Genomic DNA, 14,767 nt, shown 5'->3' with positions numbered 1-14,767 from the left:
ATTGTAAATCATTTTAAGGTCCATTATGAAAGTTCGTGGAGCATTAAAGCATAAAGGATGGACCCACCCTTTGAAAAACATAAATGTTACAATTACACAGCAAGCAGGGCTACCAGATCTCTATACTGATTAATGAAGACGCATCTCTAAACAGGACATTTGGTCTTCAACTGGAAAGTGGATGATCATCTGAATATCCTTCAGGTAACATTAATTTTTTTTTTTACCTGAGTGGAGGGGTTACTGGATGTGTATCAAGTGTTGCAGTAACTATTATGAGGGTGAATTTAAATTAAAGCTTCATTTCCAAGTTTCCTCCATCTGGTTTGTCAGCCACACTGTTTGAAAAGAAGGCATAGAATATAATTGTTCTGTGTCATAAGATGATTAAATTATTTGTGTTTGAATGAGCTCTAGAAGACCAATTGAAATGTACAGCTATACATTTCTATGTGGGGGCATTTGGATGTGTTGTTTTTGGCTGCCCTGTGCAAGGCATGTTTCTTCCTCGTTTCTGTATTTTGTATTTTAACCTGAACCACAAATGAAGCAGAGTAACAAGTTAAGAAAATAAAATAATGATTTTATTTGTCCTACCATTGTAAAATGCATTTAAATGAGGTTAATATATTTTTTTTTACTTTGTGAAGGCTTTTAAAGGAGATATGAATTACCTTTGCTAATAAAGCGCTTGGAATGATTTCAACAATGGATTTGGTAACAATAGATAAAACAACGTCAAGCTCCAGTGGAAAAGGCTTCAGTGTCTCTTTTTAGAGTTGGTTTTTAATATTCGAAAAGCTACAAACTTGGGGAATAGTCTCCCTCCTGTGGCAAAAAGAAGAATATAAAATCATTTCATGATTTTGTGTCATGTATTCACACTCCAGCATCCTGCTGCACAGTTCTATAGTAATCGTATAAGAGACTTCTTTCATACACGATTCCAAATACTGTTGTTCCCAAAGTCTAACAAAATATTTACTAACTGAATAAATTTGTTACAATAGGATGCAATGTCTCTGGTGTGTTTAAAATGGCTTAACAGAAGTTTCCAATTGAAATGACATGTTTCCTGCTTAATACACGATATGATCCGCTGTGCATTAATTCTGATACTCCTACACATTTACAGTTCAATTTAATATGATTTAAGAGGATTCTCACCACATAAAAAGACTGCAACAAACATAAAATTCCACACATTCACAAAAAATAAAGCTTTGTACAGTAGATACTGATTTTACTCTTTGTCGCATCACCATATTTATATTACGATATGTTCCTTGCAAATTACTAGAATGTTTGGATGTTTACATATCCTCTGTTCTTAACCTTTGCTGTTGTGCATTTAGGCATGCAGGTGTGTCATCTAGCTGAGATGCAACACATTTAGATGCATCACTGTAGTAGAAAAAAAAGAGCCTCCAATTACAATTCCGTGGGGTAGGGAGGTTGAGAAAAGAACAAAGCATATGAAAGAGCAGACCACTGCAGGCTGGGAGCAAGAAGTAACGATTCAAGGTTTTAAGCAAACCTCTCAATAGCACTGCCTCAGCTTACTCCTTCTCTATTATTCACTTCAGCAGAGAAAAGCCCATTAAAAGCCTAACGCATAGGCAGTGCTTCCACTTATGACAAACAGGAGTAAAGGGTGATAATGGAGATCCAGGTAAGAAACCCCATTCTGAGTCTGTTCACTAAGATGAAAAATGATATGAATAACATTTTATCATCAGTATACCAATATCAGCAAAGAAGTTTGCTTCCTATGTCACAATGATCCCATGGATACATATGGGTCCAAACTACGCATAACATCTGACACAGATTTAAATTTTGTTAACAAAGTGCAACTGTAATTTTCTGAACCACTGCACCAATTCACGGCAACTGAAATATTTTGCATGCTTGACCATACTTGTGGATAAAGAAGGTCCTGAGGATCTGAGTAACTGGAGACTGGGGGCACAAAACCTAGCAGGAAGGAAATAAAAATCCCAAGAGTTGAACGGACACATATTGTCCCAGTTCAATTACAGTACATTTTCCTTCTGAGAGGGTACGTAACTTGCACACATTTTCTTTGAACGGAACCAAACTCGTTCTGATACCTAATTAGCTGAGCCTCACCAAATATAGGTAAAAGTAAGCTGATATTTATTTTCCTGCTGCATAAGCTCCACAAAGCAAAATTTAAAACAATCATTTACATTTAAAGCATGTGCCCTTAACCTGAATCAATGATATATGTGTGGAGGTCAAGGCTATGAAACACCTTTGGTGACAGACATAAGCCAGAGCATCTTCTGGGTTTTCGTCTGGTGAGCACTTATGTGATATGTGAATTCGTTTAATATAAATTCAGCAGTTCAACATTTTGTTACCTACTGTATGTATGTTTAATTGAAAGCATACTTTCCATGAAGAATTACTCTTAAAGGGGAACTGCAATGCTATTTTTATATTTGGGTTTAGAAATAGCAATGATGAGTGCTTTTCAAACCACGGTAAAAGTCAAATGTACCGTGTACAGTAACCTGTAACTCTCATTCTCGCCGTGGTGAGACCAGTGATTTGCCGCAACAACGGCGACCATACAATACTTTCAACAAAGTTCACGATTTTGTGCTTAATTAGAAATTTGTAATCTACACCAATCTCATCTACGTTTTCTATACCATTCATGAGAATTTATTTTGTTACTGAGATTTCATAACCGTTCTGAGAAATTGGGACTGCAGCTCCCCTTTAATTAATCAGCATCAGAACAGCTGAAAAGGAAAGCAAGATGCACCGAGCTGAGCAAATAATGGGACCAGTAAAAGGAAAGACCTTTGCACACTGGGTTTGATCTGTCATCCCATTATTGATGTGTAAATTCTACTGGATGGACATCGTTCCTGGATTAGAGGTGAATTTACAGATCAGGTTCAGTATACATTCTGAAATGTACTTCTGATGGGAAGTGCTCCAGAAGACAGTGAGAGTCTTCATGACTGGAAGTGATATGGATTATGTAGGCTGTGGGACTTCCAAAGGAGGCTGTTTTGTTGTTTGTGATGACCTTTACTGTATTTTATCTAAGGTGTGAGACCTTTGGCTTGGGGGTAGTTTTCAAACCATTACTGATGCAGTGGTCCCTTCCAGATGCATGTCTTGTTTGGAGTATGGAGTATTGTATGGAGTGGGTCTTGTGAGCATGAAAATAAACACTATGGACGAGGAAAGGGGCTGAAGGCGGCTCTGGACCACAGTGAGGCTTGGGGACCGACACTGTGTGAGAATCTTGGATTTTGAAGCCTCCGGCCTTTAAAAGAGAAGCAGATTGCAACAGTTGTTTTTTTCAACTTTGACATTCTCCTTTTGTCAACAGAATGAATTAAGCCCTCATTGCCCTTGAACTTTGGAAGTGGCATTTAAGTTTTAATCAACTAAAGCGCGTGGATACAATTTCTGTTTTTCTTTCTCCGTGTAATTTAAATGAAAATAATGGAATGGGCTTGAGGTATCGAATGGAGATCATGATTGCCTCAGAACAGACAAAGACTTCTCTCTCTGCTCTTCCTGGATTCCTCATACACTGTAGTTGCCTGTTTGACATTTACAACATGTCCTGTGGTTTTTGATAACATTGTTCTGTTTACGTGTGATTGTGCAGCACACTTTTCAAAGGTGAATGCAACTGACAAGACCAGGTTGTACCCCATCAAAGAATCTATTGCGCAGTTCCAGCCAACCCATTCAGAATTTCAGAATGACACATAGTTTATGTTATGAAACAAGTAATATGTTTATTCCATGCTGAAAAAAAGAAGAAATAAAACACAATTTTTCGCCCGTGGAGCCTTCTTCAGGTGTATGTATTGTGTCTTTTTATTATGTATTTTATTATACTTTTAAAGGTAGAATTGTCAATTATTTTTTATTTTTTACACACCCAACATGAAATTACCATAAGTGTCTTTACATTTCAGCTCACAGCCTCTCCCTGTACTCCCATGGAGAGAATGAGAGCATACATACAGGTTCCCCTGACCAACTGCTCTTCAGAGCCATTCATCTTTCATCAAGCCCCACAGAGAAACATAGGAGACTCACTGTGGATTGGAGGAGTTTCGCATCTCTCAATGACATCACAAATGGGCAGTTGCCGTGGTCACCAGAAGCCAAGAGAGCCCAGTAATCCCCACCTCTCGTCCTGGTGGAGTCGAGCCAATCGTGTGCCATCTCTCAGGAAATCTGCATCGTGATTGGCTGGTAGTGACTGAGGATCACATATGAGGATTACAGATGTGTTGTTTGAGCCACCTGATGAAATATGTTTTGATTTGTGAATAAATATTAATATCCTAGAGATTTTTCTTTTAAACTTATTGCAAATAGATGTACATGATGGAAGAATGATTTTAAAGATCTGAAAGCAAATTTTTTAAAGGATTTTTATTGTTTTATGGTTTATGGTTTTAATTAATTACTTAATTGTTGAAAAAATTAGCAAAATATTATTGCACCTGAATGGTAAATTCCATATATATAAATCCAGTACAGTAACTGGAAAGATACATTGGTATAGTACAGTCCGCATAAATAAAAGTAATTTTTACAAGCATTTTGTATACCTGTGCCAACTACATTGGAGGCAGCTAAACCACTGAAAATAATAATAATAATAATAATAATAATAATAATAATAATAATAATAATAATAATAATAATAATAATAATAATAATAATAATTATATATAGTACATACTCTTAAAAGCACAGGAACTTCAAATTGTCACTTCAAACAAGATTATGCAATGTAACTTAAGAAATTAATTTGATTTATTTGTGTTTTATCATGATATTCATTAAATAGCAGGCAAGTACAATACTTGTAGTTTTAGAGAAAAATAAGTGTCCTACTGTAAACTGACAGATATTTTGAATAATACGTGGTCATGAAATCTGAGCTTGTGTTTTAGGTTTACATTCATTAAGATGCACTTAAGTGGTACAGGAACAGTACATTTACTTTATTAAAATAATTGTTGCAAACTTTAGTTCACTTTTGCCTTAACAGGAATTTAAACTGATATAAGTTACTATTGTCATATCACTACTTTGTTTATTATACTAGCTTTTATTCAATATCCACTCCTTGGGCTAGCTCTCTACTACTGTAAGTGACGAGTATAAAGTTCTACCTACAAATTACAGCTTTTTCCAAAAGAATCCATTAAAGTACACTGGCTTATTACTGGAAATTTCCTTTAATTTAGCCCAATCCCCTTGATATATGGTAGAGGGATTCTTAATATATCAAGTGACCAGTGCTTCTGCTCCTGTGACCAACTGTTTTATTGAACTGAGTACATGAGAGTGGCATATCTCATGTCACAGAGGCGAGGAAACAAGAAAAGTACAGAAATGAGCAGTTCAATTAAGTCCTACCTGTCTGCAAACATTTGCATGTTCTCAAGTTTCAGGTCTTTCGTAGAATCTTGAATAATTCACCAATCCCGTCCGTCCAAAACTTTGGTACCCTCCAATTGGTCAGGATGTAAAGAATTCCTGAGAAAAAAATTAAATCAGAGTGTGAATGTGGATGATTCTAGTTCGTACAAAGAGCCATTAGGGGATGAGGTAAATTATAAACAGTTCATTAAGAAGGTAAGTGAGAATAATGTTAATTCCTTAGCATTAGAAAGGAAAACTGCCGCTTGGTCTTTTCTAACATGGTCAGATAATTCGGCAAAACTGAAATATTCAGTGTGATTTGTTTTGCTATTGGTGTTTTAGGAGTTGCAATTGTATTACAAATACTTAAGATTATTAAGTAGATGTAGAGGGAATGTGCTTTTGTATTTGTATAGGTTCATATCGGCTAAAAGAAACTAGTGCCTGTTCATTTTTTTCTAACCTGCATGGATGATAAAGCTTGGGTATTCAATCACACACGAAAATCTCAGAGTGGACTGGTATTGAAAAAGAAAACAGAGCTAAGAGAGAAATTATTCCAGTTTTATATTGTTGTGCTGAATTGTTCAACTTCTGAAAAAGCACTATCTAAACCTAAGAAAAATAAATGAGAAAAAAAATGTATGTGGCTGTTTCGATGTAAAGAGCTGTCAGACTCCAAAATTCCTGCATCTTAAATATTCCTACACAAAGCTGAGATCTGAGGTGAAGTTAAATAAATCAAACAGTTATACAACATTCCCAGCTACAGGAAACATTCTTTTATACAGAATTTGTATTCACTTGGATTTCTCTTCTATAAGAAACTTTTTTGTTCTTTGTTTAACCTTCTCTGTCTGGTAGTCCGTGATTGTAAGTTTACCGAACATAGAAAAATCTGTGTTATGACATTTTCAAATATCAGAATGATACAAATAGATAAAATATTTTTTTCAGTCTGATGTTTTACTACATAGATAAATGTACATATTTCACAGATCCTTTAGGTTTTGAATATAGGGGCTGCAAAGATATGTATTAATAATATTCAACAAAACATCTTTCTTCTAGAAAAAAGGCTGCATTCGCACGCACCTTGTCAGTTTTATTTGTTTTATCAAGTGTTATCTTCCCTCCACCTGTTGTCAACGAATTACCTACAATTGAGCTTTTCTCCTCATTTCATCCCACTGCTGTATCCTTTCCAATTTCAGATCAATACTCTCCATTCATTTCTCAGCGCAGCCAGGCTTGTCTTCCTACCTAATAAACCTAATAAGCTCTTTTCACCAACCTAACAACCCCAAGAGAACCTCGGGAGTTCATCTCAGGCGTGCGGCTCTCTCCAGACACATACTCACGGGGGTTACTGTAGTGCTGCAAAGCAAATCTATACTCTGGTCAGCTTGCTCTCCCAGTCCATTTTTGTCATCCCCCAGTCAAGACAGTGGGTTAGAATAAGTGATCTCATGATGTGCTTTGCTTTCCATACCATGCTTTTTTGCAGTGCTTTACTGAAATTCAATAAACAGCTCTGTACTGAAATTCAGTGCACTGATTGACACTTTCAAGGCTCCTTTGCCTCCTAATGATGTGTTCCAATAGACCCAATGGATCCTTATTATGGATCTCTTCATCACACTTCTCAAAAACGAGCTAATTACATTATATTAGCACATTCTCCCTTAAAATGTTGAGGAATCAAAATTAATAATATTTTTTACGCTTTTGTATTGTTAATTGCAGGTATTGAAATGGCGACCTTTTCCTTCCCATCAGTGTGTCTAGTGGCAATTGTAATTATTGCGCACATATCAGCTAAGACGACTCAGTTTCCTAAGTACCTGTACACAAAGAAGCCCTTCCCGGAAGTCCATCAGACTACCACCACGTTTTCCAGCGGCGTCACGGATGAGACGACCGACGGCACAGAGACCTCGTCCTCGGCATCCACGGACAGCACCACCTTCGCCAACAACCCCTTCCAGGGCTTCAAAACTATCTCCACACCGCCTCCCAGCCTCGATCACGAGAACTTCACTCTCGACTACAACGAATGCTTCTTCAATTTCTGTGAGTGCTGTCCTCCGGAGCAAGGACCAAAAGGACAGAAGGGAGACAGGGGGCTGCCAGGTACTATTTCAGCGGTAACTGCCTTGTCACAGGTTAACCCATGCATTGCAGGGAAGTCAGACGTACCAAATTAGCAAACAAAAAAGACCGCATTCAGATCGTAATGAGTTACAAAAAAAAAAAGAAATGAACAACTGCATTCGTATAATGCTGTACCTCCCTGCAATTTCCCTCACGGGATCAATAAAGTATCTATCTATATTATACAAAATGCAGAGCTGTTGTGGAAAATATTGACACCTTAAATGATGAATTTCTATTTTAGAAAATAAAAATGCACATTTTCATTCTGAGTACAGAATGTGCACTGTGCTCTTGTAACCCTATTAAATGTAATCCTTTTATAATTTTTTAAAATAACTTTTTATTTCAGTAGTAAAACATATACTGCATTCTAGGATTGATATCTTACTATCAACACAGACATTTAGCACATTATGAAAATTACTTTGTGCAATAATATAACTATGAGTAGCAGTTAAATGGAGACAAGTATCAGGAAGATTAGCACTGTTGCCTTGGGGCCTGGGTTGCTTGCCTGGAGAGCCTTCTATATGCTCTCCCATGTCTGAATGGGCTGGTATTCCATCTAGTGTACAGGCTTGTGTCAATGCTTTCGGATTAGGCTGTAGCAGACTAATCCTTACAAAGAATAAGGGGCTTTATGGTAATGGAAGGAAAAAGTTTTGGAATACACTCCGTTCACATCTGTGCAAGTATTCTGGAATCCACTCCTTTCAGAACATTATATCCTTGAAAAAAAAAATCTGTACTATTTTATCACCTAAAGTGTATATTTGTTAAACGACTATTTTACTGCTCTGTAATCTATTTGTTCTCTGATTATTAACGAGAAGAAGCAGCACTTTCTTCTTTATTAACCCAAAACTGTATTTGAATGAAATATTAAATCATGAAGTGAAATCTGCAACTCCCATTTTGTTCAGCATATCTGACACATTTGATTGAATGCGGATTTGAACGTGTATATTAAAACTATTACAGGGCATCGTTTAGACACGGCAACACAGATATTTGCTTGTTATCTGAGGCGATTGTCTGGAGAGGCTCTAGTGCTTGCCAAGTGCTGAGTGGGGATGTTGTGCTGTTGCAGGACCTCGTGGAGACAAAGGAGAGCCGGGATTAAGGGGACTACCTGGACCAGCAGGCATTTCTGGGATCAAAGGGGCCAGAGGAGAAAAAGGTGACTTTATATCCTATCTTGTTTTTCAGGAATTTTTATTGTAACCCCTTTTTTTTTTCAAAAAAGGAGGCACTTAGACTTTTTAAGCACATTCCAGAAAAGGGATTTACACTGCTAGATTAGAGGATTTGAAAGCACTGTAGCCCTTCACAGTCCCGTTCCTCATCCAGAGTCAGATGTCATTCCTGATTCAAACAGTGGGATTTTTCTGATATTTGATATCACGTTAATTAAAGATTAGCACCTTTTGGTTTCCTTTTAACAAGGCTGTAGGACTGCAGACTATAATCTCCCTTCCCAGGCCTGTGATCAGTTAGCTCTAAACAAGGACTTCTTTGAAAACTGGGAACTTATTTCAACATTATGATATCAAATATGAGAGGTATTTCGATCAGTTATCGCATCTACCTATGATCCTGTTGAATAGTGTGGTGTCACTTTCAGGGCCACATGGATTTCCAAGGAAGTGGCTTGACTCTAGGATGTGTTAGGAGATACAACAAACAGGAAAACCAGTAATAGTATCCTGGCATGGCATGGTGCTGTTGTTAGAAATGGAAAAGATTCATACCGATGTGACATTTGACAAAGTCAACATGCACTTAATGTGATCATCAAAGAGGATGGACGGGACTGAAAATACTAATACAATGAGTGTACTGTAGGTAGTACAAAACCGCTACTGAAGTGTTTGTTAAAACTTCTTGTGCTGATACCAAAGGTCATAGTCTTTGTTCTTTTAAATATGTGGCATGAATAGGAGCAGTCATGTTCTTTTGTGCACATTGACGTTCACTGCTGGGCTAGACTGTATCTAATATAAGAACAAGTAATATGTTTATTCCGTGCTGAAAAGAGAAAAAAGAAACAACACCGTTTCGGCCGTGGAGCCTTCTTCAGGTGAAGCTCCACGGCCGAAATGTTGTGTTTTCTTTTTTCTCTTTTCAGCATGGAATAAACCTATTACTTGTTCCTTTTGCAGCCTATTCATGCTGACGTAGCTGCCCACCTGTATCTAATATATGTACATACCAGAAGCAAGCAGGTGCCAAAGGAATGCAAGGCATGCATGTGATTGCCGCTTTTATGTAAAAACACAGCTCCCAACACGAACCAGACTGCACAAGTGGAAACTGTAGGGAAAAAGAGAACAGGATTGTTGTGACCTTGTGAAACTTTTGGTTTAGGTTTAGCTGAGCCCTTGTGTATTTCAAGAAATGGCTGGATGAGATCATTGGATCATTGGAACTAACTACCTGAAGGGCTACATGGGATGAGTGGCCAACTCTCACTACAACTTTTCTTATGTTCTCATTGTACATTTTGCTCTTGACATCAGTTTCAGGATTCATCTTTTAAGAGTGGCTGTATGGACTGCCAATTCTGAAATATAGATGTGTGGTTATTCATTAACTTATAATCAGAACTTAATGAGGGCCTCGCCTTTGGATGGTATTCTTTAATTCCTGTGCAATTAAGGTACACTATATACAACTACACCCAGAGACTCGACATTGGTAAAAGCAGAGATTCCATGAGCCTTAAGGGATGCTCTTTTTATAAATACAAGTTGCTACCACAGAGGAAAATCAGTTACAAGGTGGAAAACACACAAAAAAATCTTTAACATTTATGTGCAAGCGTGCAATAAATATGTAGGCTATCGGAAATCTTGAATTAAGTGCCTGCATCGGGGCTGGTAACTTTTATGTTAAACAACTGTGCAGTATAGCTTTACAAGTTCTTTCAGTTAAAATTGTGTAAAGCGCAAAAAAATAATTGAAACCCCTTACCAGCTTTAATCGTAATGTGTTACAGGATTTTGTGTCCTGATTTTTCTACTCATTGTAGAAAAAAACAAACATGTCCTGAGTGACAGTAAGATTAAAGAGCGATCAATACAGTCAATCACATGTGTCTCGCACTTGTCAAAATTATCAGCAGTGCACAGAACAGAAGGAACAGAATACAGGACACATTTCTATTTGTTAATATGAGTTGAAAGAAAGGCATTTTTAAGACATTCAAAGTGTTTCCCATGTTCAATGTTTTAGAACTTGAGAAAGGATTTGGTCTGCATGGTACCCCTACCCTTACCTTTGTACGTGCAAATAAGTGTGAGTGCCGTATTTCCTTTCTGGATTTGGTTTTCTTGACATTCCTCTGAACAGTTTGGGCTCTCTCACATCCTAGCACTGTGGTTTAGAACAGTCACCACCGAGCTAAAGGTAGCTAAATGTGGCACGAGTGTGCACGAGCATGAGTGCAGAGGAGTAGCACACACACGTACAGTGTGTTCCCACTATTCCACTTGTGCAGTGTGAGCTCTTGAGAAGAAGTGCTATACTAGGATATTTATCATTCATTTAGTATTTCATGCTGGTTTAGGGTTGAGCTTTGAAGTTCCTAGTCTGCCCAGGCTTGACTGTCTTCATGACAATCTTCTCCAGGCCTAGAAGACACAGCATTTAGAATTCTGGGAGCAGTCCTTCCGGAAATGATACATATTTAGGAAGCGTTGATTCTTAATTATTATTTTTTAATAGGGGACAAAGGTGATCTGGGAGAAAATGGAATTAACGGACTTCCTGGGATTCCAGGGAAACCAGGCGAGAAAGGTGAGTCATGAAAAGTATTTCAGGCTTTCAGAAGCCGAGTTCTGGCCCCTGTGAGATATTTTTAATCTGTATTTGACATTGGGGGTATTTACCGTCGCAATCCCTGTATTGTATCAGCTATCGGCTTGAAAAATATTTAGCATAATTGGTTCTCATTAATCCTCTTTAAAAGTGTGAGATGGAAGAATGGCCATTTTAGTTGCTGCAATCCATCCATGCTTAGCAATTGCAACAAATAAGATGAAATCCAGTATATATAGGTGAAATATGAAGTATATGTAATAATGTGGCATATCTATTGCACAGTCATCTTTTCCTTCTGCAAATGATTGCCCCTTTTGATTACTACAGCACATTATTAACAGATTCCCATTCTTTAATTCTTGCAGGTGATATGGGGTCCAAAGGAGACAAGGGAAACGCTGGTTTTCCGGGGTTCAGAGGTGAAAGAGGGGAGAAAGGGGATCAGTGTGAGAATGGCACCAAAGGAGAGAAGGGGGAACCTGGAACTATGGGCCCAATGGGGTTTCCGGGGCCGACAGGGGAAAAGGGGCAGAAGGGGGTTTCGGGGGACAAAGGGGATTGTGGGTCAGGGGGAGAAAAAGGAGAAAGAGGCGAGAAAGGGGACACTGGTCCGAAGGGCCTGAAGGGAGACAAGGGAGAGGCTGGCATGGACGGTCCCGCTGGTGTCAATGGGCTGGACGGACAAGAAGGGAAACCTGGTGTCCCAGGAGAGAAAGGCGAACCGGGAGTCAGAGGTTTTCCCGGCCCTCCTGGACCGAAAGGGAACAGTGGACCGAAGGGCGACCGGGGTCCCCCGGGAATGAAGGGGGACCGTGGCCCGAGGGGTTTTAAGGGGGCCAGAGGTGACAGCGTGGTAGTGAAACGGTCGGCCTTCAGCGTAGGCTTGTCGCCCAGCAAGTCCTTCCCGCCACCCGGCTTTCCAGTCAAATTCGATAAGGTCTTCTACAACGAGGAAAACCACTACGACATCGCCATTAGTAAATTCAACTGCAGCATTGCTGGAGTGTACATCTTTACCTACCACGTGACTGTGAGGAACAGGCCCCTTAGGATCGCCCTGGTGGTGAATGGAACTAGGAAGCTGAGAACCAGGGATTCTCTGTACGGCCAGGACATCGACCAGGCGTCTAACTTGATCCTGTTGAAGTTATCCCAAGGTGACCAGGTGTGGTTAGAGACACTGCGAGACTGGAATGGAGCGTATGCTAGCAGTGAGGATGACAGCACGTTTTCAGGATTCCTGCTGTATGCAGATAAGGCCTGATTTTTTAATCTTGGGATGTTATCTGAGAGTGGAAAACGGAAGAAGTAGCCGATAATAAAATAAGATATGTCAAATTAATTATTAATGCAATATTCTTATACTTTAAACATTTTTTCCTTTAATTTAAATTATAAGAATCTGAGGTTTTATGAAAGAAGAATAACTTTGAAATGATAGTAGTGGACAAAGTCTTGGCACCATTTGTATGGAGTCTTGGTTGATTTAATACGGTACTTACAGTATGTGTCAACAGTAAACTGCGTTGTCTTGTTAACTGCTTTGTTTATACGAATATTAGAACACTCCAAAATAAAATCAAGCAGTAAAGTGATGTATTTTTTATTGCTGAAAGAAAAAAGAACAGACACTTTACTAACAGGCATTTCCATTTAAATTTGGCATCACAGGACTCACTGGGGACAACAGCATCCAAGACTTGAATGCTCGGTGAGATAGCTTGGTTTAACCCACTTGGGTAATGGGCAGCCTCTGGCCATGGGACAAGGAGGCTCGAACCCAATTCAGAAGTGAACCAAGGGGCAGCACCAAGGTGGAGATGGGGAGGAGGAGGGATGATTGAGAAGGGAAGCGTTTGTGTTTGATATACGGCGCTAATTTCCAGCACTGGTGAATACGGTAGATACAGCTGTGTGTGATTACCTACAGCTGTGTAGTTATCCCTCCCCGTCTTCCGTTAAGAACGTCTTTAATTCATTAATTTCTTACATAAATGTCTTTAACCAAATATAGCGATGGCGGTTTGTGCTGCCATCCCACAACCCCATGGTTAAGATCCAGATTTAGTCAACTGTCTGCGTCAGGTCTGCATGTTGCCCCTGTGTTTGTCTGGAGTTTTTGCAGCTGGAGGTTTCCTACTACACACCTAAGACATGCTGGCTAGGCTTGATTACCTCTTTCATATTGCCCCTTTCCCGGCACTGATGGCCTGGCACCATGTCTAGGAGGAGAGCAGTCATTCGACAGGCATTGTGCTCAATGCTCCCAAGACTGGCCAACGGAGGCTCCAGCCGGTTGCTGCCCTTGCCAGGGAAAGTGACTTCCTGATAATGGGTGGACATTATATGACATTAATAAGTGACCCATTGCTCAGACATTCTTGAAACGCTTGAATTAGTTCCATTTATTATCTTACTTGTACTCATCATACCACTCTCTATAAAACACTCCTCAAACTACTGTAACAGTCCTACAGTGAGAACCAATGGTCTAAGATGCAATGTGGAAATCTTCAATGAGATTGATCAAGTGGGCTGGCTTATAATCCATTTGATTTTGAGCTTTTAAAATATCAGCTTGAGGTCATTATAAGGTATGGTATGGTAAACAATAGATACAAACATAAGACTTAAACTTCACAGAGTATCAATGTGCAGCATCTCATAGCAAAAATGAGACATTTTTATAGAAAGTGTGAGAAAATGTGACCACTGCTTTCTACACTCACACAAAAACACCACCCTCAGCTAGAAAGAGTGCTTTTCAGATTGCTGTCCTTGAATTCTTGAATGTGAGAAAACTTACAAAACAAGCTCTCAGCCTCAATGCCTTTTTAAACAAAATAGATGGAAACTAATGCTGTTGACAAATATATGAAAATGCATCAAAATGCCACTGGGAATGATGACCAAATTGCTGCCCGTTCACAGGAATGAAAATGCAAATACACACCACATATTATGATTTACGTTATGATTTGTTTATAATGAAAAACTTTCTTAAGGTTTGTGTGTGAAAAATGCCAGCCCTGCAGCGATGCACTCAACAGAACAGAAGCATTATTGAAACAAAGCCACAAAATCATTATGTATCAAGCCATTTTTGTTGTTGATGCTGTGTTTTGCAAGTTGATTTAGAATCAAGGATAGAGATGTCAGATTTAATTTCAATTCCAGCATCTCAGCGTCTCTCCACCTTAAATTTAATTAGAGCTGAGACAGCCTGGCTTAGAACTTGTTTAAAATATGACCCTGCCAAGCCTGTTGATCTTCCCTGGATTTTTTAATTCATCATTGAGGTATCAAGGAAAATTCGAAATGACATTTCAAAGCTGTAACAATG

General features: G+C 38.8%; 1 protein-coding gene across 1 annotated transcript; it reads left to right on the top strand.

Annotated features, from left to right (window-relative positions):
- The first annotated feature begins 5,582 nt into the window (after positions 1 to 5,582).
- otol1b (otolin 1b) lies at positions 5,583 to 12,972 on the top strand. Its single transcript, XM_006637603.3, has 5 exons — positions 5,583 to 5,658; positions 7,192 to 7,578; positions 8,693 to 8,782; positions 11,329 to 11,400; positions 11,790 to 12,972. Exons 2-5 carry the CDS (start codon positions 7,200 to 7,202, stop codon positions 12,686 to 12,688), a joined length of 1,440 nt encoding a protein of 479 aa, XP_006637666.2. The 5' UTR covers positions 5,583 to 5,658; positions 7,192 to 7,199; the 3' UTR covers positions 12,689 to 12,972.
- Positions 12,973 to 14,767: the final 1,795 nt, after the last annotated feature.

This window comes from Lepisosteus oculatus, chromosome 13 (genome assembly GCF_040954835.1).
Source record: "Lepisosteus oculatus isolate fLepOcu1 chromosome 13, fLepOcu1.hap2, whole genome shotgun sequence".
Taxonomy (NCBI): Eukaryota; Metazoa; Chordata; class Actinopteri; order Semionotiformes; family Lepisosteidae; genus Lepisosteus; species Lepisosteus oculatus.
The sequence above is the reverse complement of the archived record's forward strand: the minus strand, read 5'-3'. Positions and strand labels throughout refer to the sequence as shown.